This window comes from Marmota flaviventris, chromosome 1 (assembly GCF_047511675.1).
Source record: "Marmota flaviventris isolate mMarFla1 chromosome 1, mMarFla1.hap1, whole genome shotgun sequence".
Lineage (NCBI taxonomy): Eukaryota > Metazoa > Chordata > Mammalia > Rodentia > Sciuridae > Marmota > Marmota flaviventris.
In genome coordinates this window covers 200,696,574-200,718,986 of record NC_092498.1, presented here as the reverse complement: position 1 = coordinate 200,718,986, position 22,413 = coordinate 200,696,574, and the positions used below count along the sequence as shown (strand labels likewise).

The 22,413-nt window shown below is 36.4% G+C and overlaps 1 protein-coding gene across 6 annotated transcripts in view; it reads right to left on the bottom strand.

Annotated features, from left to right (window-relative positions):
- The window catches only part of Snrk (SNF related kinase), a 47,843-nt gene that overhangs the window by 5,290 nt on the left and 20,140 nt on the right, over positions 1–22,413 (bottom strand). For all 6 annotated transcript variants that reach the window (XM_027932100.2, XM_071600315.1, XM_027932098.2 and 3 more), the window contains 3 exons: positions 6,729–6,870; positions 4,081–4,293; positions 1,040–1,174 (listed from right to left, as the gene is read on the bottom strand). In XM_027932100.2, the coding sequence (XP_027787901.1) occupies positions 1,040–1,174; positions 4,081–4,293; positions 6,729–6,870 (490 nt within the window). The remainder of the gene's footprint in view (positions 1–1,039; positions 1,175–4,080; positions 4,294–6,728; positions 6,871–22,413) is intronic.

Below are 22,413 nucleotides of genomic sequence, written 5' to 3'. Positions count from 1 at the left end.
ACATGACTGTGTGTTTACTAGAAGCCAGTCAGTGCTACAAGAGCCATGCAAGACTAATTCACTGAACCCCACAACAACTCAATGCTATTATTTATCCACCTTTTAACAGATGAAGAAATCAAGCCACAGAGTCACCTAAGTTTATACAGACTTGAGGACAGCAACCTCAGATGATATCATGATTATTAACCCCCTCAGTCTATGCTTCACTCTGCAAACTACAAAGCCTGGTAGAACTACTTGATTAAAGATGAAAGTGGTGATCAGACAGTTCTAACAATGGGAGCAAACAAAGAGCCTGGTCTTAGACCTTAATGTATAGTCATTTGTTTACCCCTCACTACAATCCCAATAAGTAAATAGTACTATACCCACTTTACAGATTAGGCAACTACATCACAGAAAAGTCAAGCAGCTAATGAATTGACTAGCTGATCTGACTGCCCAATACCTAAAATCCTGAGATAGCATAGATGGCACAAAAATACCCTATGTATCTTTAAAAATTATTTTTTAAAAAAGAGGGAAGGGCTGGGGATGTGGCTCAAGCGGTAATGCGCTTGCCTGGCACGCGCGGGGCGCTGGGTTTGATCCTCAGCACCACATAAAAATAAAGATGTTGTGTTCACCGAAAACAAAAAAATAAATATTAAAAAATTCTCTCTCTCTCTCTTTAAAAAAAAAAAAAAAAAAAAGACGAGGGAAAATTCAACATTGTTCCTGGGATAAAAACTTAAGAAAGCAACACATGTCAGATTTGGAAGAATTTAATGAAAACAACTAGCAGACATACTGGCTAGAGGCTGTTTCTCCAACAGTTACCTACCCCCAACCATCCCCCACTGAGCCCAAGAAGGGAAGCAGCTGGTGATGAGAGAACCAAGACCTCAGCTGCCCCCAGCAGACCAGGTCTGCCCTCTCCAATGAGGCTGCCATCACTGTTAAGACCCTCTCACCCTAGAGTTAGGAAGCATTCACACAAAATAGTTCACTATTTCAAAACGTAACTTACTAAAATCAGTGAAGACATTTTTCTCACCTAAACTGGGCCTTGATATTGCTAGGGCTGGCAGATCTAGTTTGTATTTCTTTTTCTTGCTTTTCTCTCAGGATCCTTTCAGCAAGCAAGAAGTAAGTGGCCGTGATGTGGTTATACCTGTTGGTTTCCAGTGCTCTGAGAAAAACGAGATGAGAACAAACATAAGCTAGAGATAGGCTTTTTTTAATAATTAGGAAAAAAAAAAAAAAGTACAAGCAAATGAAATTCATTTGGGAAGCTTTAAAAGTATGCAAAATGTAAACCAGAAAAACAAACAAATTAGGTCACTCTTGAAAGTCTAAAAAATAACTGCATAAAAATATTCATTTTCAGTGGGAGAAAAAACAAAAAAAACTGCAGATAGCAGCTGGGCTGGATGTCAGTTTCAGATCCATAAGAAAAAGTAATGGTGCTTCTAAGAACATAAACATTATTTGAAAATTAACTTGTATGTAGTGTATTTGTTAATTTCTTCCATTAAAAGAACAAAATGAAGCCGGGTGTGGTGGTACACCCCTGTAATCCCAGTAGCTCAGAAGGCTGAGGCAGGAGGATCGCAAGTTCAAAGCCAACCTCAGCAACTTAGTGAGGTCGTAAGCAACTCAGTGAGACCTTGTCTCTAAATGAAATACAAAATAGGGCTGGGGATGTGGCTCAGTGGTCAAGTGCCCTGAGTTCAATCCCTGGTACCAAAAAAACCAAAATGAAGACAAAGTCTGTGTTACATGAATGTGCACTGAAATGCTAGTATCAAAAAAATTAGGAAATGTTATTTTCACACTCTATGCTTATTAGCATTTTAGGTATTACAGAATTGCTACCATCAATTAATTGAAAGTATGTCACTGACCTCTTCTTTAAATAAAATCAATATATTTTATTTACTCATCTGTTTAAATGGTAATGCTTGCAGAGTACATCATCTGTGCAGGCACTGTGCTGGCTAGGTATTGGGGCACAATGTCAAACAAGGCACATGGTCTGTCTGCTTTCCTGTGGCTGGCCTGTCATGGGACATACCATGAGTGTTTCAGAAAACCCCTACAAGTCCCAAAAAGATGTAACTATGATTTTCAGAGACTTTGCATTTAGCGAAAAAAGACAATGAAGACTTTAAGAAAAAAATGATTCCAAGATCACTTTTTATAAAATATGCAGGGGAGAAAGACAAACAGCCAAAGGGAGGTGGGATGGGGCATAGCAGGGCAGGGCAGGGCCAGAAAGGAAGAGGCCAAGGTGAAATTCAGGGGGCAGAATGACTTCTCAGAGTTGTTTTTTCAGCTGACTGCCAAAGGCGGCAGTTAGCAGTGTTCAGGGGACATACTGTAAGTCTCAGGGCTTGCCCTCAAAATGAGTAGCTTCTCCATAACATGAGCAGCTGGAAAGAAGTAAGACTCACTCAGAAAGTAGTGAGTGACCTTGGGTTTCCCAGCTCCTGCTATGCTTGGGAAGCTAGTGAATGGGCAAACTGCAGCTACCTGAACCATTTCAACTTACATCCCCTTTGAATTTAAACTAAATTACATGATTAATTAAGTAGTTCTATATGACACAACTATGTATGGTTATTTGTATTTAAGTTAAGAACACTGAGCCAATTCAGGAAGAAACAAACAGCTTTTACCCATTCAAAATAAAAAATCATTTTCTACACATTCCTAAAGTGATTGTCCCCAGCAGAAATGGCAAAATGTTCTCTTCTCTGCTTAAGTCATCTGAGTAGCTATGGGTTGATCTATGAAGACTCATGATATACTTTGGCAATCTGCAGACATTTGTACTTAAACTGAGAACCTGGATTTATTTTTGTATATCCTTTTTCCAGTGTACTAAAAATACCCTCATGGTGGTACATATCTGTAATCCCAGCTACTCTAGAGGCTGAAGGAGGAGGACTGTAAATTCAAGGCCAGCCTAGGCAACTTAGCAAAGTTAAAAAAATAAAAAGGGTTGGGGATACAGTTCAGTGGAAGAGTGCCCCTTGGTTTCAATCCCCAGTATTGAAAGGAGGAGGAAAAAACTCACCCTTAAGATATGTCCCTTATACAGACCCCACCCTTCTTACAGACTAGTCTACCGCTGGTGCACCCCCAAATGGCCAACACATGGCAGGGGCTGTGGGTCAGCCTGGGGCCTCTTCTCCACTAGATCAAGGTGATGGGTTAGATCTCATGATAAGACCACAAGAAACCCTGAAGGGAACATCTTTTTTGCCTCCCAGGTTATATCTCTTTTCCTCATACTCACTATCTTTCAATACATTAAATAATTTTTGACTTTTCACTTATAGAAATGCTGCATGTATTTAGTCTGGACTTTTTATAAAAATTACTCATCATTAGAACAAAGCAAGTGCATCTTTAATCTGCATTTTCCTTGATTTCAAACTGCTCAGGTTATTGAAAACTAACTTTGAAGCTGAACCTGGGGGAGCACTTGCCTAGCATGAACAACGCCCTGGGTTCCATCCCAATACCAACCCCATCCCCTGAAAAAAAAAAAAAAAAAGGCTTTGGCTTTAATTAACAACTTGCATAACTTGCAGGTTCCAGGTTGCTGCAGCAAGGACTCTGAAGAAGATAGACACCTGATCATTATAGTGCAAAACTAATGGCTATAGCTGTGGTTGAATAAAACTTTACTTTTAATAATATGCATTTACCAACCCCCGATTTAAGTCAGTCTAAAATCCATGGTGCTTCCTGGTCTCCCTACTCACTATGGGGACCAGCAGGAGACACAAGAATGAAGAGGATGTACATCTACAGACAGGGTTCATACTGAGACACAAAACAAGCTATCCCAATACACCCCACAGAAAGTCAGAAACACCACAGCACTCACCACCACCACCACCCAGTTTTGTTTACTTGACTGTCTGTGTGAAGCACTGGACCAAGAATGCTAGAGGTAAATGACAATTCCTATTAACTAGAACTCTATCCATTACACAGTATCTGAAGGCTCTGAAGAATAAGGAAGAAAGCCCATTCTGGGAATCCTAAAGCTGTGGTCCCCTGTATTGATAAGCATTGACATACTCAACAATGGCATCTCGATCCGCTATGTCCCCAAGCACCATGCGCTGAATGATACTGTTGTGCTCCTCTTCAGAGAGATTTTTGTATGACACAAGGGGTATGTTATACTTTGTGGCTGGTGAAGGGTCCACTCCCTGAAGCCATGGATGGTTTTCGATTTCTTCTAGAGAGGCCCTCCTCTTGGGATCTCTTTGTAGCATCCGTGTGATTAAGCTGGAAAGGAAGGTACATCCATTGTTAAAGCACACTACTTGCAAGATTAAGGTGGCAAATTATTTTATTAATAATAATTATTTCCTATACCCCCACCATAAATTTAATTAGGTCCCTAGTGGTAGAAGGGGCAAAGATGGGAATAGCGAGAATTTAGTGTCATTATATTTGTAAAATAAAAAATCATGACCTCCAGATATAATGATAAGTAAGCCAAACACACAAATATAGTTTCTCTACCATCTAATGCTAGATACCAAAATCTGCTCCTGAATTAACAGGCTTAATGAAATATCAGAACCAGACACAATGATCATCAATGACAAACAAAATAGAGTACACTAACCAACTTTTTTCTCAGGAAGAATGAATGACCCTCTTGATGAAAACAACTAAATACCATGGAATGTATTTTTAGAAATATATTTTGTTAGCTGGGTGCGGTGGTGCACACTTGTAATCCCAGCAGCTCAGGATGTATTGGGGTTGTATTGGGATAGCTGAGGCAGGAGGATCGCGAGTTCAAAGCCAGCCTCAGCAAAAGTGAGGCACTAAGCAACTTGGTGAAACCCTAAGTTGAATCCTTGGTAGCTACGCACCCCCCCCTACCACCAAAAAAAGAAAGAAATATATCTTGTTTAAAGCATTTTGTTAGTAAGAAAACAAACAAACAAAACCAAGAAATACTTAGCAACTAAAAACAGAATGGAAGGAGGACCTTTAGGAGATGAATGCCAAAGCTAGTTTTTGCCTGTTCCTGCCTAGGTTCTGAAGGCTACATTGGGTGCATGTAACAGAACGTGTAGGGACTACTAATGATGGTATAAGAGCCCTTGCAAAGAGCTAGGACCAAACCTCAGTATAAGAGTGAATGAGGGGCTGGGGATGTGGCTCAAGCAGTAGCGCACTCGCCTGGCATGCGAGCGGCCCGGGTTCGATCCTCAGCACCACATACAAACAGAGATGTTGTGTCCGACGAAAACTAAAGGAAATAAATATTAAAAAATTCTCTCTCTCTTAAAAAAAAAAGAGTGAATGAGAAGGAAATCCACTGTTCAGAAGAGGTTAAGAAGAAAACTTGCCTGCCTCAATATTGACTATGGAAGAAGGGTGGGTGAGAATTCCTTCTAAGAACTTGTAACTGTAAGCTTAACTGGTCTTCACACAAATCCGTGAATCAAACTAATGATATCAGCTAGAGAAGTAAATACACAAATCCTTACCATTGGAATAGAAATTAAAACCAAGCCTCAGAATTCCCCAAATATTACAAAGAGCAACACAGTCAGAAAACACAAAGGACGCAAGACACCAGTAACAAGACCCAAGAAATACAGAGCAAAATCAGAATGGAAATGCTTCAAATACAGAAATATCAGACACAGAACATAACTGAGTTAAATATGTTTAAGAGAAGCTTGAAAATATGACCAGGCAAAAAAAGACCATACAAAATTATACTATGCAGTCTTGGGAAAACAAACAAACAAAAAACCTAAATAAGGCTTCTAAAGGTAAAAAATAAAAATAATCATTGTAACCTTAAAAAAATCATATCAAATTTTTCAAACTACTTATAAAGAGAATTAATGAACTGAAAGACAAGGTCTAAGAAAATGATAGGAGTATAAGAGAGGAACAGATAAGGAGGACAGAGTGAAAATATCTAACATATATCTAATCAGAGTTCTAGAAGGAAATGAGAAAATGGAAAAGAAACTGCATTTGAGAAGATACTAGCTAAGAATTTTCCAAATTTACATAAGGACACAAGTCATGAACCAGGAAGCCCAACATATCCTAAGCACAATAAGTAGAAGATCTGAAAACAGTCTGAAAGGAAAGACAAAACACATACACAGAGACAACAGTAAGATAACTGACTTTTCAACAAGAACAATGGATGTCAGAAAATACAAGAACATATTCAGTGAGCTGAGTAAATTGGTGAGAGGAATATGTGAATAAAATTATGAGACATACTATGTAGATCCTAAAATAGTGTGCTGATTGATCTCTTCTGAACTAACTATTCTCTGGAACTTAAAACAACTACAACAATTCCAATTGGTCTTGCTTTTTGTGGCTGCAGAAAAACACTGCTTTCATGGCAAGTCTTCACTTTGATTGAAGTGAAGTAACTGCCACTTCTGTAGACTAAAGAGACATATAATATAATGGATTTCTTGAAAATAAACATTTAAGAAATATATGAGTACATTTTGTAATCTTTTATATTGGATTTCAAATCAAATTCTGGAGCTAACCCTCCCCCTAAAAAGTCTCAACAAAAGAAAAAATATGATCAAAAATTTAAATAAATCTAGATACTGCAGCCATCTCATAATTTCTTGACATGTTAATGGCATTAGATAAAATTCCTTGTTGTAACATTAGTTCTTAATATTTCCACATACTTTTTTTTTTTTACTTACTCTTTACATTCTTTAGACACATGGGATGGTACTGTGTATTTGCAATCCATGATCATTGTCAATGTTTCACTGTCATTGGCCTCTTGAAATGGTGGTTGCCCACATACCAACATGAAAAGGATCACTCCCAGACTCCATATATCTACAAATCAAAAACATATTTTTAAATATTGGACTAGTTAGAAAACCAAAAACACTAAGAAGAGTAAAAGTAGACTAACAATATTATTTCATTTTGAGCAGTCAAAAGCATTTATATCTCAAAGTAAAAATAACTAGGAAAGAAAACTTAAGCCTAAATAGGGCCAGGAAGGTATGTATCTTCTTCACTGAATTCTTTTAAGGTCCTAATCAAGTGCCAGTACATAGTGAATGGTCAATAAATGTTCAATGAAGAGATGAATTAATTTTTGTTACTAACAAGAATATCTACTGGGAAATACCTATCTAGCTTTTAGATCAAAGGACAAATACACTGCTTTTTCCCTTTACAATGTATGCCAGAGCTAAAACTGAGACATTAGTATCTGAAACCTGAAAAGGATTTTACCTAAGGTCACATTATCTCAATTGTTCTTTACCTCAATCCTAGTGAAGTAATTAAGTCATTCAACTCATCTTCACTTTATGGAGATTAAAGCTCAGAGACAAGCAAAATATGGCTGTTGAGGAGGAAAGACTGTGTCACTAGATGGCAGAACTAGGACCCAAGGTTTAAGCAACCAAAAGGCACACTTCAGCTTAACAACAGTGGGAGCCACTCAATACAGCCACTCAATGAAACTATTAAAACACTAGAAAATGAAGTTTCCCATCATTGAAAATATTCAGCTAAGGCTGGGCAAACTTCTAGTAGTCAGCATAAGGATTCCTACTGCAATGAGAAGGCTGGACTAGCTGATGTTGGAGGACCCTCCCCAAACAAGCATTAGGGTGATACCTACAACAAATCACTTCCTACCTCTGGCCATTAAAAAGAAACAAACCTATCAAAGAGATAGAAAAAAATGTGTATTTTTTTAGATGAAAATGTATGTTTTTTTGATAGAAAGGATTTAGGAAGGAGTTCACAAATTCATTCATTCCAGAAAATAAAATATAGACACAATAATATAAACATCCACATAACAAAAAAAGAATCCAAGATTTCTAGAAAGGCTTAAAAGAGAATCGAGGGGCAGGCCACATGACCTTTGTCATCACATTTGTTAACACTTAACTACTGTTTACAAGTAAGTGAAAACACTCAAAATAATGTAGGCTCCCTACTAAGTGCACTAAAATTTATTAATAAAATATCTACCTTGGTTCAAACTGAACAAAGAAGGTAACAAAGGCAGGAACCAAAAAGTTATACACAATCTGATATTTTAAATATACAATAAATTTTAGTAATGATGCTCTAATGGATATTAGTGAAAGAGATGAAAAAATATTTTAAAATTAAAACACTAATATAAATGAGGATGAAAGAGACCTATAGATCTCTCAGTCCAAACTCTTGGCTCTATAGGGTTCCTAGGAAGTCTGTGTGGCACTGCTAGTAGGATGCATGAATTATCTGACCTACTGTCTCAGGGCAGCAAGCTGGCTCAGGAGTCTACCCCACTCACCGACTGTCATTTCTCAGTCTTAACCTTGGAATTCAGAGGAACATACCCTTTCAAAATCAAACAATCTGAATAATGACAATTGGTCACAGTTATTCTTTTAATAACCAGTGAAAACCCAATTCTAATAGAACCTTATTGAGATACTTAAAGGAAATTTTGTTGCTGTTGCACTTAAACTCTTTTTGTACAACTTGAACCTGCTATTTGTGGTACCTGCCCCAAATCCCAAGCCACCACTGTGAACAAGTGGCAATTATAATTATTTTCCTTTATTGCACGCTGTCCCTCATTTTACAAAACAATTATGTTCTAGAAATTGACTATAAAGTAACTCTTATCTTTCCACTGATGATCCATTTCACAGAACGGAAATTTATCAAGTTTTTGTTTACAATATATAAACTTTGCTATCTCTCCCCCTTCCATCAAAGAAAGGACTTTAAATGATATTATAACAAAAATGCAAAAACATTAAAACCTGGGCAGTTAAAATGAAAATTCTTCTTTCTTCTATTGTTCAAATGCCAAAAACCTTTAATGCTACTTCTATCATCAGACCTAACCACTAATACATAGTATTTGATATGTAATAAATCCATCTTTCCATAAAAATCCTACAAAACAACAACTTATATGAGTTTATTTATATTATTTCCTCTACCATCTCATACTATAACTGTGGATAAATGAGTCTTATTCTTTACTTTTTATGATAAACTGGAGTTGACATTTGAAGTTGTAATTATACAAAACTGATGTTGTAAAAATATAATGAATAATATAACTATCAACTAGCAATTACACAAAATCCTTATTTGATTAAAGAAAACTTTTTCTGTTAAATTTTAACCTAACAAGCAACAAAAAGTCCAACAATTTAGAAATATTCTCTTTGCTCAAGAAAATTAACACCCACTGCTGGTTATAAAGCGATACATAATTAGAAGAGCGTAAAGAAAAGCAAAAAAGCGCGCGTGTGTGTGTGCGCGCGCACACACACACACACACACACACAATTTCCACTGTTTCCCATTAAAGTTCAAATAATTTTTGAACATGGAAATGCTTAAAAGTTGAGAAATTTAGAAATAAAATTCTATATCAAATTCTTTAATACGTTGCTAGATAACATAATTTGACGCACTTAAGGTAGAAAAAGAGTATAACAAAAGAGGACAAAGACTTAGAATGGGCATATGACTTCCTCACTGAGCATGATTATTCAGAAAAAAAAACCAAAACCCTGTATATATTACTGGACATATATAGACTTTTTTGTCACTATCCTTTAAATAATTCAGTATAAGAACTATTTACACAGCAATTTTATTGTATTAGAAATGATTAGTAATCTACAGATGATTTAAAGCATACAAAGAGGATGTGCACCTTATATGCAAATCAAACACCATCTTACATAAAGGAACTGAGCTTCCTTGGACTTGGTATGAAGGGTCCCCTGGAACCAATTCTCTGTGTATACGGAGGGATAAGTACATTTATTTTCTATACTTATTTCTCTTTCTTTCTCTCTCTTTTTTTTGGGTGGGGGTGTATTAGAATGATTTTACTTTTTTCATCCCAAAGGACAAAGGAAAAAGATAAAAACAGGGGCTGGGGATGTGGCTCAAGTGGTAGCGTGCTTGCCTGGCGTGCGTGCTGCCCGGGTTCGATCCTCAGCACCACATACAAACAAAGATGTTGTGTCCGCCGAAAACTAAAAAATAAATATTAAAATACTCTCTCTCTCTCTGTCTCTCTCTCTCTCTCTCTCTTTAAAAAAAAAAGATAAAAACAGGTCACTAAACAAACACAGTAATATGATATTAATCAAATTATTTAAGAATGTATCCCTATCTTTAATATAGGAATACTAATAGTAATCTACTTCCTCATCAAGCTGCGATGGGTATTAAGATAGAATCTAAGCTAAGTATTCTACACAGAGAAAAGATTCAGAGGTAGCTATGTCTGTCCCATCCTTATTCCCAGGCACAGAGATGAAAGAGATACCTTTGCTCTTATAAGACTTTACTGAGGGAAACAGACAACAAAAGCAAATTTAAGAAGACACAAAGCCAAAATGGGGAAGAAAACTAAAGAAGACAGGAGGCAGAGACAGGGAAAGGCTTCTTTAGGAGTGTGGGTCCCCAGGACTAGCCATTTGGTTACAGGCCACTAAGAATACCATCAGGAAAGCCTATCTGTTACATTCCCCCATAATAGGAGAGGGAGGTGGTACTTGCCTTAATAAAATTCACTTTAGTGGATATTTTAGACTATCTCTTCCTTACAAAGCTTACTAATAAAACTACAAATTCCCAAGGTGTAGATGATAGCCTCAGGTTAAAATGCTAGACTGCAAGGGCCCATCAAAACTATAAATGGGTGTTGGGGTGGGGGCCTAGAACATGGATTGGGGCCTTTATTTTCATTTTCAAAGAATGTTGGTGGAATTTTCTATACATAGGTTAACTAACATCAGTCATCTGAACAATCTAACTTAATGTTGATATCATTATCTGGAATACATATTTTGATTTCAGACCCAGCTATAGATATACACTTGTGCTGAATAAAGATGAAAAAAAAATATCACATAAGCATAAGTGGTTTGGTTAAAAAAATCTTGCAACTCATGGAAATGTGGGAAGGAGTGGAAAGATAATGAAGTCTTTGACAGTACTAAGGATTTTGCTGATCTCCACCTAGCTGGAATTAAGATCACAAAATGAGTGAAATCTCATCTGCAAATACTTGGAAGATTTATTTATCACAATACAATTATATTATGCTATTTCTAGGGTTGGGGTGTAGTTTATACTAAAAAGTTCATTTTAAGCAGGCTAAAAAAAAAGATCAAAATGAAAACAAAACAAAAAGGACATGCTAATCATTTATTTGAGAAAAAGTAAATGAAGGGGGTATCATGACTCCTGAGAGAGTATCTTAAAAAAAAATTTCTAAAGTGAATTATTTACACAGAAAAAGCAGAGGGATTCGAAAGCACTAAAAATGGGAAGACAGAAGAAAGGTTTTAAGTAGAAACCTTTTTTTTCTTCTAGATTTATCAGTATAGCCACAAGTCGTGAACCACTACAGATGAAACAAGGGCACCTTTTACATTCAACACCACTTATTAGCTGCTAAGATTTATGCAATCATTTTTCACTTCCAACTGTGTTCACTAGCAACTGTCATATGATCCAATACTAAAGTAAAAGGCAGTGCTTTCTTAGAACAGCAAATACTATGTCAGAAGTATATAGGTTCCAAGAGCCTAAAAGAAAAGCTAGGACTTTTATTTTCTTGTGTTGATATTCAGAAACCTAATCACCCAGGTTTTATCAATCTGATTTTCTACTTACACAGTAAGAGTTACTGATCTGCATCCAAAATCACCCAGAGCTCTGATTACTAAAGGTTCTTTCTTGCTCCAAACAAGAGCAGCTTTTAGCCCTAAGGAACATGACCAGAGAGCATTCTGAAAATGAACAAAGTGTTAAGAGTGAAGCAGAAGAGAAATGAAGAATTTGAATAAGTCTTTTAGACATGCTTTAAGATATCCTTGTTATCCTGGGTCCATCAATACTCTAATTAGAAGCAAGTTTTTTATTATTTAACAGAGAAACATTCTTTCCCTTAACGACAAAAGAAATGGGAATGAATGCCATAATCCCAAACCTACTTTAAAACATTCCTTTTAGATTCATCAAAATGTCCCTTGGTGACTTCCAAAATCAATGCTGCTCAAACTAAGCTTATCCACTTTGCCCCAAGTGGTATGTTCCCATCTGTGCTCTAGTTTGGTCAATGGTACTTTCACACACCCAATCTAAATTTAGGAGACATCAAAGATCACTCATTCATAGGTCTTGTGGCTTCCAAGTCAAGGAGATACTGTCAATTCTACCATATGCTGAAAATCCTCAAAGGCTTCCACCAGTGGTCCTCATCTTCCCTGAGGTCGCCTCATACTGCCCACCAACCTGGAGAACAGAGCCAACTAATATTTTCAGCATCATCACAATGAGCTATTATTACAGGTTTTCTTGTATTTTCCTCCACTGCCCTGAGATCCTTGAATGTAGAAAATGTCCCCTGCACCTAGCTAGAGCCTGCTCAATAGAAGTCTAATGAATGGAATGAACTCAAAACTAAAGAGAAAGCAGTTTTGCAAATATTGTTTGGGTGGGGTCCCCCACAGGGCAGTTGAAGCAGAGTTTTAGGGTACAGGGGCAGGTAGTGGTTATTTCTATCCTGCAAAAAATAAAACTATGAGGGAAAGGAGACTAAGAAATGCTCAGAGCAGACTGGAGAGGGTAATCATTGAAGACAAGCTGCAGTTTGTTTTAGTTAGCTATTTTAGGACTTGTACAAACTTGTTTTTTCAAGTCAAGGAAAACAGAGAAAAGTTCAAGAAGTCAAAGGGTTATCAATCACACACTGTGGGACTGTGCATGTTCACACAAATCCAAACCAGATGAGCAGCAGACACCCTTCCAACTCAGCATAGCTTCATAAATCACTTTACAAACCTAATTTTTGTAACAGTCAGGATGTGAACTTTACAAATGCAGAGGGAAAGATAAGCCAGGCTAAAACATCCTCACTGGGTGATCTCGTTCAGCATGGCCTAATGAAAGCATGCATGCTTGGGGAAAGCCTTCAGAGGGATCTGAGTTCAAATTCTGTAATCAAGCCAGCCACGATGGCGCACACCTGTGATCCCAGCAGCTCAGGAGGCTGAGGCAGGAGGATCATGAGTTCAAAGCCAGCCTCAGCAAAAGCAAGGCATTAAGCAACTCAGTGAGACCCTGTCTCTAAATAAAATACAAAATAGGGCTGGGGATATGACTCAGTGGATGGGTGCCCCTGAGTTCAATTCCCAGTACAAAAAAAAAAAAAATCTGTAATCATTGATTAGTTGTGTATTCTTGGTAAGTAAGCCAGCTTCCATATGCCTTAGTTCGCTCTTCTGTAAAACAACATAACATGTACAACTGCAGAGCCTCCAGGGACCAATAGGTACAGGAGCAGGACCAACAGGGAAAATAAAGAGGGCTTTAAACTTTGTACTCAATATATTTCTGTTATTTGAATTACAATAATGCTCATTTATATATACATAAAAAGTAATTAAAAATTATCTGTGTTTAACAGAACATTATGATATGATATTTTTAAGGGAATAAGTGGAAACTTCTTTAGAGGAATCAAAGTGATAGAAAAATGCACAGACAAATTCTCCACCCGCAGAGATAGTGATTCTGAGTCTGTGATCTGGGTAACTTGATTCTGCAAGGCTCCTTTCAGAAATTCATAGACCAATTTCTTTATAGCATGAATAGCTACAGTCAGAATTTTTTAACTTTTAAAATTTAGCATGAATAATTGCTTTAAGAGTTAAGAAAATTTAAAACTCAAATATTAAAGTCACTAATGTATAAAATGTGATAAAAGAAAAAAAAAGGATAGGGTAATAAGAGTCCACAGAGTATATAATAAAACGGATAAACCACAACGACTGACAATTTCTCGTGCTATCTTGGTACTGCAGTGTCTAGGGAGTAAATCTTGTGTTCATGAAGCCAGGGAAGGTGTCATCCATCACCCTCTAGTTCTATTTCCCTGCTCAGTCCAGATCTGTGTGCTCTTAAGGTGAAGGTGACACTAAAGCCAGAGCCACCACATGGGCAGCCACCATGGGCACATTCCCAGACAAAGCCAGTCTGGATGTTCTGGCTGCCTTGAAATTTCCACCCAACCAGAACAACCCCTGGAGGTAGTTCTTAATACCTCAATGAAGAATTAGTTACAAATTCATACCTTTCCCAAATTAGATCTTTTTAAGAATACTCTCTGAAATCTAGGTATCTCCTTTTATAAGCTCAAGGGGAAAAATCTTTAACATTCCCCCCCCACCAATTCTACTGTAACACTCATCACAGAATCTATAATGTTCAGATATTAGAAGTGTTTTTAAAATGTGGAAATAAGGAGCATGAGCATGGCAACATACAGTACTTTCTTATGAGGAGTTTCCCTGTTTTTATCATTCGGAAGTTGAGGGACTCAAGAGTGGCATTACTGGTGACATACAGTGACTAAATGTAGTTTTGAGCAGTGATTTCATATTTCCCAACAGGATTAAGACAAATACAATGCAATTTTATGACTCTAACTTTGAACTACAGAGCAGAAATGTTTAAATTTAGGATAAATTTAGACCAATTCTGAATTGTCAGTCAAGTGCAACTAATGTAATATACGGTTAGCACTTTATAAATCTGAAATCTGCACTCAGTACTTTTGTTTTATAACTGGTAGAGTATTTTGATGTTTTCTTAAATTGAGTTTAAAACACCAAGTCTGCTACATAAGATGAAGATGTGCAAACATAAGAATGGACAAGCCAGGGCTGGGAGTGTGGCTCGGTGGTGGAGCGCCCGCCTAGCATGTGTAAGGCTCTGGGTTCGATCTTTAGCACCACATGAAAATAAATGAATAAAGAAAGATATTGCATCCAACTATAACTAAAAAATAAATTTAAAAAAAAGAATGGACAAGCCATTAAAATATCAGTTAACAGAAATCATTTGTATAAGGCAACCTCTGCTAAGATTAGGTTCTTTGAAGGGCACAAAATGTTTAACCAAACAAAGTTTTCTGGGTGTTGGGGATACAAAGTAAAATGAGTATGTCCTTTAACAACAGAGCACTACCCTAGACTCCTTAAAATGTTTACATTTGGGGGGAAACTTTTTAACATCCTCATTTGAGTATAAAGAGAAACAAATTTTAAAATAATAAATCTGACTTAAGAAGATTCAAAATTCAAATATTAGTTATTGAAATGTTTGTTTTGGTCAGATCTCCAACTATTATAACTTAATTAGACACATGGTTCAAAAACACATATTTTCCTATATTTAAAAAAATCAGTATGCCTTTCTAGGAATTACAATAAACACACAACCTGGTTATAACTTCCAGATTGTTCCTTCATACTAAAACTTAAGCTAGAAAGTTCTCTCAAATATAACTACTCCTGTTACTAAAATTAATATTTACTTTTTTCAGATTATGAAAGCACATTTAATGCCAGTAGAATTCCATCCATTGGCAGCCTGTGGGAGGGCCCCACACTCACAACATGGATAATCCTTAATATTAGCCTACTATATATGTGAAGACATAAAGACTTATTTTAATTTATACTACCCTGATAATTTTTTTACAAAGTTAAGGTATAACTCACATATACTAAAACATGCCATTTTTAGTGTGCATTTCTGCAAGTTCTAACAAATGAATTCATGAAAGTACCCTCACAATCAAGACATAAAACAGTTATATCACCCCCAAAAGTTCATTTTGCCTCCATGTAGTCAGACTCTGTCCCTAGTGCAGGTCCTGACAACCATGGGTGTATTTTATGTCCCTTTAAGTTTTGCTTTCAAATGGAGTCATACAGTACATACTTCACCATCTGGTTTTTTTCACTAGAGCATTTGAGACACATCCCTGTTGTTACATGCATCAATAGTTTTTGTTATTACTGAGTGGTATTCCATTGCACAGATGATATTCTACTTATCTCAGTTCAGGTCAATTATGAATAAAGCCACTAAAAGCATTCATGTACAGGTTTTTATACTAAAAGATTTTCATTTCTCTTAGGAAATTACCTAGGAGTGGGTTCGCTGGATAAGTGTTTGCTTATCTTTATAAGAAGGTGACAAATTACTTTTCAAAGAGGCTGTATAATTTTACATTCCTAACAGAAACATGAGTTACACTTGCTCCATTCAGGACTTCATCATTTTTGGTATTGTCAGTTTTTAAACTTTTAGCCATGCTAATGGGTATGGTTTTAATTTGCATTTCTTAATAACTAATGGTGCTTATTTGCCATTTTATATCTTTGGTGAATTGTCCGTAATAATTTCTAGCATTTTCAAACTGGGCTACTTTTAATTTGTTACTGAGTTTTCAGAGTTTTTTTTTTTTTAATATATTCTGAAAACAAGTTCTTTGTCAGTTATGTGATTTGCAAGTATTTTCTCCCAGTCTTTTTAATAGTATCTTCCAAGGAACAGAAATAAATCCAAATGATTTTTTAGAAAGTCATACTGAACATACCAAACACACCAAACACCTACAGGTTATTAGACCTGTTTGATTTTAAAAAAATAAAAAGAATACCGAGCAGCCCAAGGACTTGATGGTCCTTTTGGAAACACCCTGGTTTATACACATTACTTGAATTTTCCATTACAATCTCCTACCCAAGTAACAGCTAGGAAATTTAAAATACAATAAGAAAAATGAAAGAGCTAAAATATAAAACAAAAATGAGAGTCAAGTACTCAAAGGCACAAAAGGACATTATTCTATATATATTGTATGCTCCAAAGCTTACTTCAAAACTACTTGTGCTCATTTTTTTCTTTTTTTTTGTCAAGTAGTTGTGGGCCCATTTTTTACTCACCCATATAAACTCAGAAGACCAGATCCAAAAAGGGGGTTCACAGTAGTCAATAAATACCTGTGGAACTAAAGTAAAATGTGTTTGTCTGCATCTCTCTGAAGATAGTTTTCATTAGATTCTCTTAAGAGCCTAGAAATCACTGAATATACATATGGAAAGGCCAGGGAAATGAGACCAAGAAGAGCAACAACTACACTTTGTAAAATAATTTCAAAGAATGTAAATTTTCATTTCTTTAGTTCATCTTGGTAATTTTTATTTGCTAAACACACACTAAGTTTGTCATGTTTACTAGGCAACGAGACAGATAAAACAGAAACACACAGTCCCCTCTCTCAAGGACCTTACTATTGAGCAAGGGCGACAAGTGAGCCATCTGGAGTGAGGTAGGATTGGCAAGGCCCCATCCAATTCCAAAGAGAAAGGGCGATCAGGGCATGTGTGCTCAAACATCATGCTCTTTTTTTAGCCATCCACAATCCCTCCTTTTTTTTTTTTTTTTAACCCAACAAACTAGTGTGCCTACAGTTGTGCGTTGCTATGTCCCAGGCACTAGGATTTAGATCTGTTGACAATGAGTGTGCCTGACGGTACCAAGTCTTATATATTTTCCTATTCATCAGACGTGGTGACACAAATGCTGAGGTCCTATAATTTTTGCCTTGAGTTTCAGAATTCAAAATATTTCTAAATTAAAATTTTTAAAATTTAGGCACTGTTTTACACTATACTGGATGTAATTTTTAAATATATACTTTTAAGGTTAATAAATAAATTAAAAATGGATGATCAATGCTTTCCAAAGGTAAAATAAATTATATTCCAAAAATTATACAGAAAGATGAGAATAAGGAAAGATAGTGAAGGCACATGTTTAGAATCAGAGAAACACCAACTCCACACCTACTCTTTCTCTACCAAAGTCAATGTTAACATGTGAGAACCTGACTGACATATGCTTACAGCCCTCAAAGAAAACAAGCACTGTATGTCGCCAATGACTATGGAGATGTTTCTCAAGCATCCATTCCTGGAGTCATGTCCATCTGAGGATCATACCTGCAACTTCCTGATGGTCTCCCAAGAACTATCAGTAACTAGTCTTGCCAGGCCAAGAGCACATTCAAGCACAGCAGCCTGCATGGTACAGATGATCCTTTCTCCCATAATTCTGACAAACACTGAAATCGTCTCACTTCAGCATCTGGAATTCAGTCTGTCCAACAAAATGTATTATGAAAAACAGGATTCCAAATTGTGTTCAAGTATTGTGTTTAAGTTTGTTCTGACCACTAATTTTCTGTTTTGCAAACTGGCCTTTCTTCTTCAAAAGAAGAAAAAAACTTCTAAAAAAAAACCCAAGTGGATTTAATATTTTCAACTCCTCAAATGACTCCTATGCAATGACCTAAAATAAATAAGTGAATTCAATTTCTGTATGGATTTCTGTAAAAATAGCAAGTGTTCTCAGTGATTTGAAAAGCTCTTCTGAAGTTCTAAGAGACTAACCAGTCATCAAATAAATACCTGGACTTTCATTTTTTTATCTTTTTTTGGAAAAAGAAAAAAATCTGTACTTTAGAAGTAGTCTTTTTCTTAAATATAAATAACCTAATGTTCTAAAACTTGAATACAACTAAAAACAACATGTGAAAAAGACACATGAGCAAAGGTCCCAGGCCCTTCCTCCCAGTTTTCTCACAGCAGCCAATGTATCAGAAATTCCCCTGAGAACAAATTTCCAAAGAAGAGAACACCTCACATTCTCTTTCTCCCACACTGAGAGGCAGGAAGGAAAATGAGGCCATGGCCTAACGTTAAATATCCCTCTGGGACTGCAGCCACAGCAATCAGAAGCACAAAGCATTCTGGGATCTCTCCAAAAGAGGAAGCAGTGTAACAGTAATATCAGATGAACTGAAGACTGATTTTTGTTATGCTAAGTACTTTACATGTATTCACTCATCCAATGCCCTCAACAACCCAAAGGCAGGCACTATTATTATGTGAGATAACAAAAACAAAAAAGTGAGAGAAGAGGGGAAGAAGAATAGGTAGTGCTGGTGCCCTACACCTTTGGAGACCAGCAGATACCTCTCTGAGGGGGTGGCATGACAGCAAGAGAATCTGAGGTAACTTTGGGCTAGCTGAAAGGGCCCTTCAGCAAGACTGGGCCTGGAGTGTGACTATCAGCAAGGAGACAGTGTGGGTGGAGCAAAGGGAGCAAGGGGGAAAAGCAGTGAGAGGGGAAGTCAGAGAAGAAATGGAGAAGCAGATCTTGAGTGTTACACAAGTCACTTGTGGGGAGTGTAGTTTTAATTCTGACTGAAAGGGAAAGTCTTTAAGGAATTCCGAGCAGAAGAGGGACATGACCACCAGTCTTAAATTTTACAAGGAACAGGTAAACACATTTCCTTATGAATGAGTGGCTATCTCAAACTGCCACATCAGTTTATGTCCCCTCCACCCACTGGGACACTTACCTCCTAGGCATTGAATAATATATTTTTTCTTAAACTTTTCATTTTGAAATAATTATAGAGTCACAGGAGTTGACAAAACCCACAAATGTATTGGGAGGTCCCATGTATTTTTCACCCAGTTTCCCCCAATGATAACATTTTGTTTTAATTATAGTACAAATCAAAACCAGGAAAGTGACATTGGTACAATCTGCAGAGCTTATTTAGATTTCATCATTTTATATGCACTAGTTGCATGTGCATGTGTGTACATAGTTCCTATGCCATTTTATCCCATATAGATTTGTGCGACTACCATCAGATACAAAATTCTATCACACGATTCCTTCATGCTAGCCTTTTACAGCCATATCACCTACCACCATCACTAACCCTTGGGAACCACTAATTTATTCATCTTTACAATTTTTCTACTTCAAAAGATTTATATAAATGGAATTGTGAAGTATGTGCCCTCTGAGATGAGCTTTTTATCACTCAGCATAATTCTCTTGAGATCCATTTAAGATGTGTCAATAGTTTGTTGCTTTGTATTGCTGTGTATTATTCTATGGTATGGTTCTATCTAGCATAACCATTCACCTACTGACCAACATATGGGTTGTTTCCAGCTTATGGCTATTAAAATAAAGTTTCTACAAACATCATGTATAGGTGTTTTTAGGTGAACATAGGTATTCATTTCTCTGGAATAAACACCCAAGAATGCACCTGCAGGGCTGCATGCTACATGTATATTTAGTTTTACAAGAAACTATCATTTTCTCAATTGGCTCTATTAGTGATTCCTCTCTTGTTATTATTATTTTTTTCAAAATTATTTTAAAGCTCTCCTAGGTCCTTTCCCTTTCCATACACATTTAAGAATAATGTCTAAATCTTTGTGTCTACAAAAAACTTTGCAGGGTTTTTGACAGGAACTATGTTAAACCTATAAAATAATTTGGAAAGGCATAACATCTGCACTACATTTATCTTCCAATTGGTAAACATGGTATGTCTCTCCATTTATTTAGGTCTCTTCTTCCTTTAACATTTCATAATTTTCTGTATAAGTTTTTTTGTTAGATGTGTTTTGACACATGCATACCTAGATATTTAATTTTCTTTGACCTGACTGAAAATAATATTGTTTTAAATCTTGATCTCTGCATGTTATTCATTGTTGGTATTACAGAAATGTGACTGATTTTTCTATGATTTTGCCAAATTTACTTATTAGTTCAGAATTTTTTCCTGTAGATTTATTGAGATTTTGTATGTAGAGAACCATGTCATTTAAGTACAGTTTTCTTTCTTTTTAATCTGTATGCTATTTTTTTTTAACTATGTCAAGAATAGTACTTATCCATCCTTTTTTCTCTTAAAGGAAAATATTTAGCCTTTCACCATTAAGTGTGATGTTAGCAATAGGCTTTTTTGGTTGTTGTTGATGCTCTTTATGACATTGAGGGTGCTCCTCTCTAATTCCTAGTTTACTAAGAGTAGGTAAAGAGTAATATTTTAATGTGGGGCAAAGCAGATTTATGAAAAGAGCTCTAGTTTTTGCATACTAATATGCACAAGGATACAGCTCATGACAGGATAATCTCCATTAAATGCTGAACCACTAATACAAGTTATGTTGTAGAATATATAGGTTTATTTTCTAAAAAACTACTATACTTAACTTAAATCCAAATCTTTACATTGTATTAACATGGATCCATGTTTTAAGTAATTTAGATTTCATTTATATCTACTGCATAGCAATCATAAATTAATGCAAAATGGATACTTCATGTTTGAGACAGGTTGTCTACATAAGCTAAGAAACATCTGGTATAGGGATTTTTCAGGTCCAGAGCTATAACATCCCAGGAAAACTCCAAATCTCAAATAAGAAGACAGAGTTCCCGACACCAAATTTAATTCATTTTAATTTGAAAATAAAAAATTTAGGGATATATAAAGAAATCATAAGCAATATCAGGATTTTGCAACTATTAGAAATTACAAATATGTGATTTAAGAAACAATTTCCCCATTTTAGAGTTTAATGAAATATTTAAAACATAGCTTAGTTTTTTAAAAGTAAGCTCTTTCCTAATGTTGCTTAAAACACACACACACACACACACACACACACACACACATACACACACACAGAAATTCACTCACTTAAGGCCTCACTCCAAGCAGGCCACCCCACAGGGCCAGCAGCAAGGCATCCATCAGTTTCAACTGAGCTTGTCTCTCAGATCACAGGCATGAAGCAGTGTCTGAGTCCAGCAAGCACAGGCTCTTTCCCCTGCCTGTTCTTCCACTAGGTAACCTCACATAATAATCAGCAATGAACTCTCCACTGTCTATACTGCTGCACTGCAATCTCTCCCACAAGAATCCCAAAGACTGGATTTTTCACACAGATCATTCTTTTCCTTTCCTTTCTAGCACAGCGAAGTCAACTTAATACAGATCCTTGGAAGTCCACAAAGGTGACTGAATTAATAATTTACTGAGTATGAGCTAACCATCCCTTTTCTCTCCAAATCCCTAGACATGGCAGAAAAGGTAAATCACAGGTAGGATCAGAAAGAAAGAGGCAATGAGAGCCACAAACCCTACTGGTAGAAGCTCTATGGTACCCTCTATAGAAGAGAGACTCCCTTATAGAAGATACATACTAGAAACAGGAAAGAACTAAATCAAGAAAATCATTAGAAAAATTAATTGAGGTCAAAATCCTCTTACCTCCTAACTATACTAGCACCAGCATGCCCAAGCAGACATGTGTTCCAGGTAGGAGGAATGACTGCAGGCATTAGGGACAGAGAGAGGACAATACCCAGGAGGCATACTGAGTCTGTCAAATAACAAAACCAGATACCAGAACTTCACACATGGGCACACACCCTGCTCCTCTCCCATATCCACTAGAGACAGACTACAATACTCAGATATTCTATCCAGTCAGGCTATTGAAAAATCTGAAAAACACAGAAGAACAAACAACTGATATCCCCAAGCACCTAGGAAAAATGAGTTCAATGAAAGGAACAAAGTTCATCAAACAGAAGAAAGAACACTCAAAAAGACCCACTAAATGAAGTGCT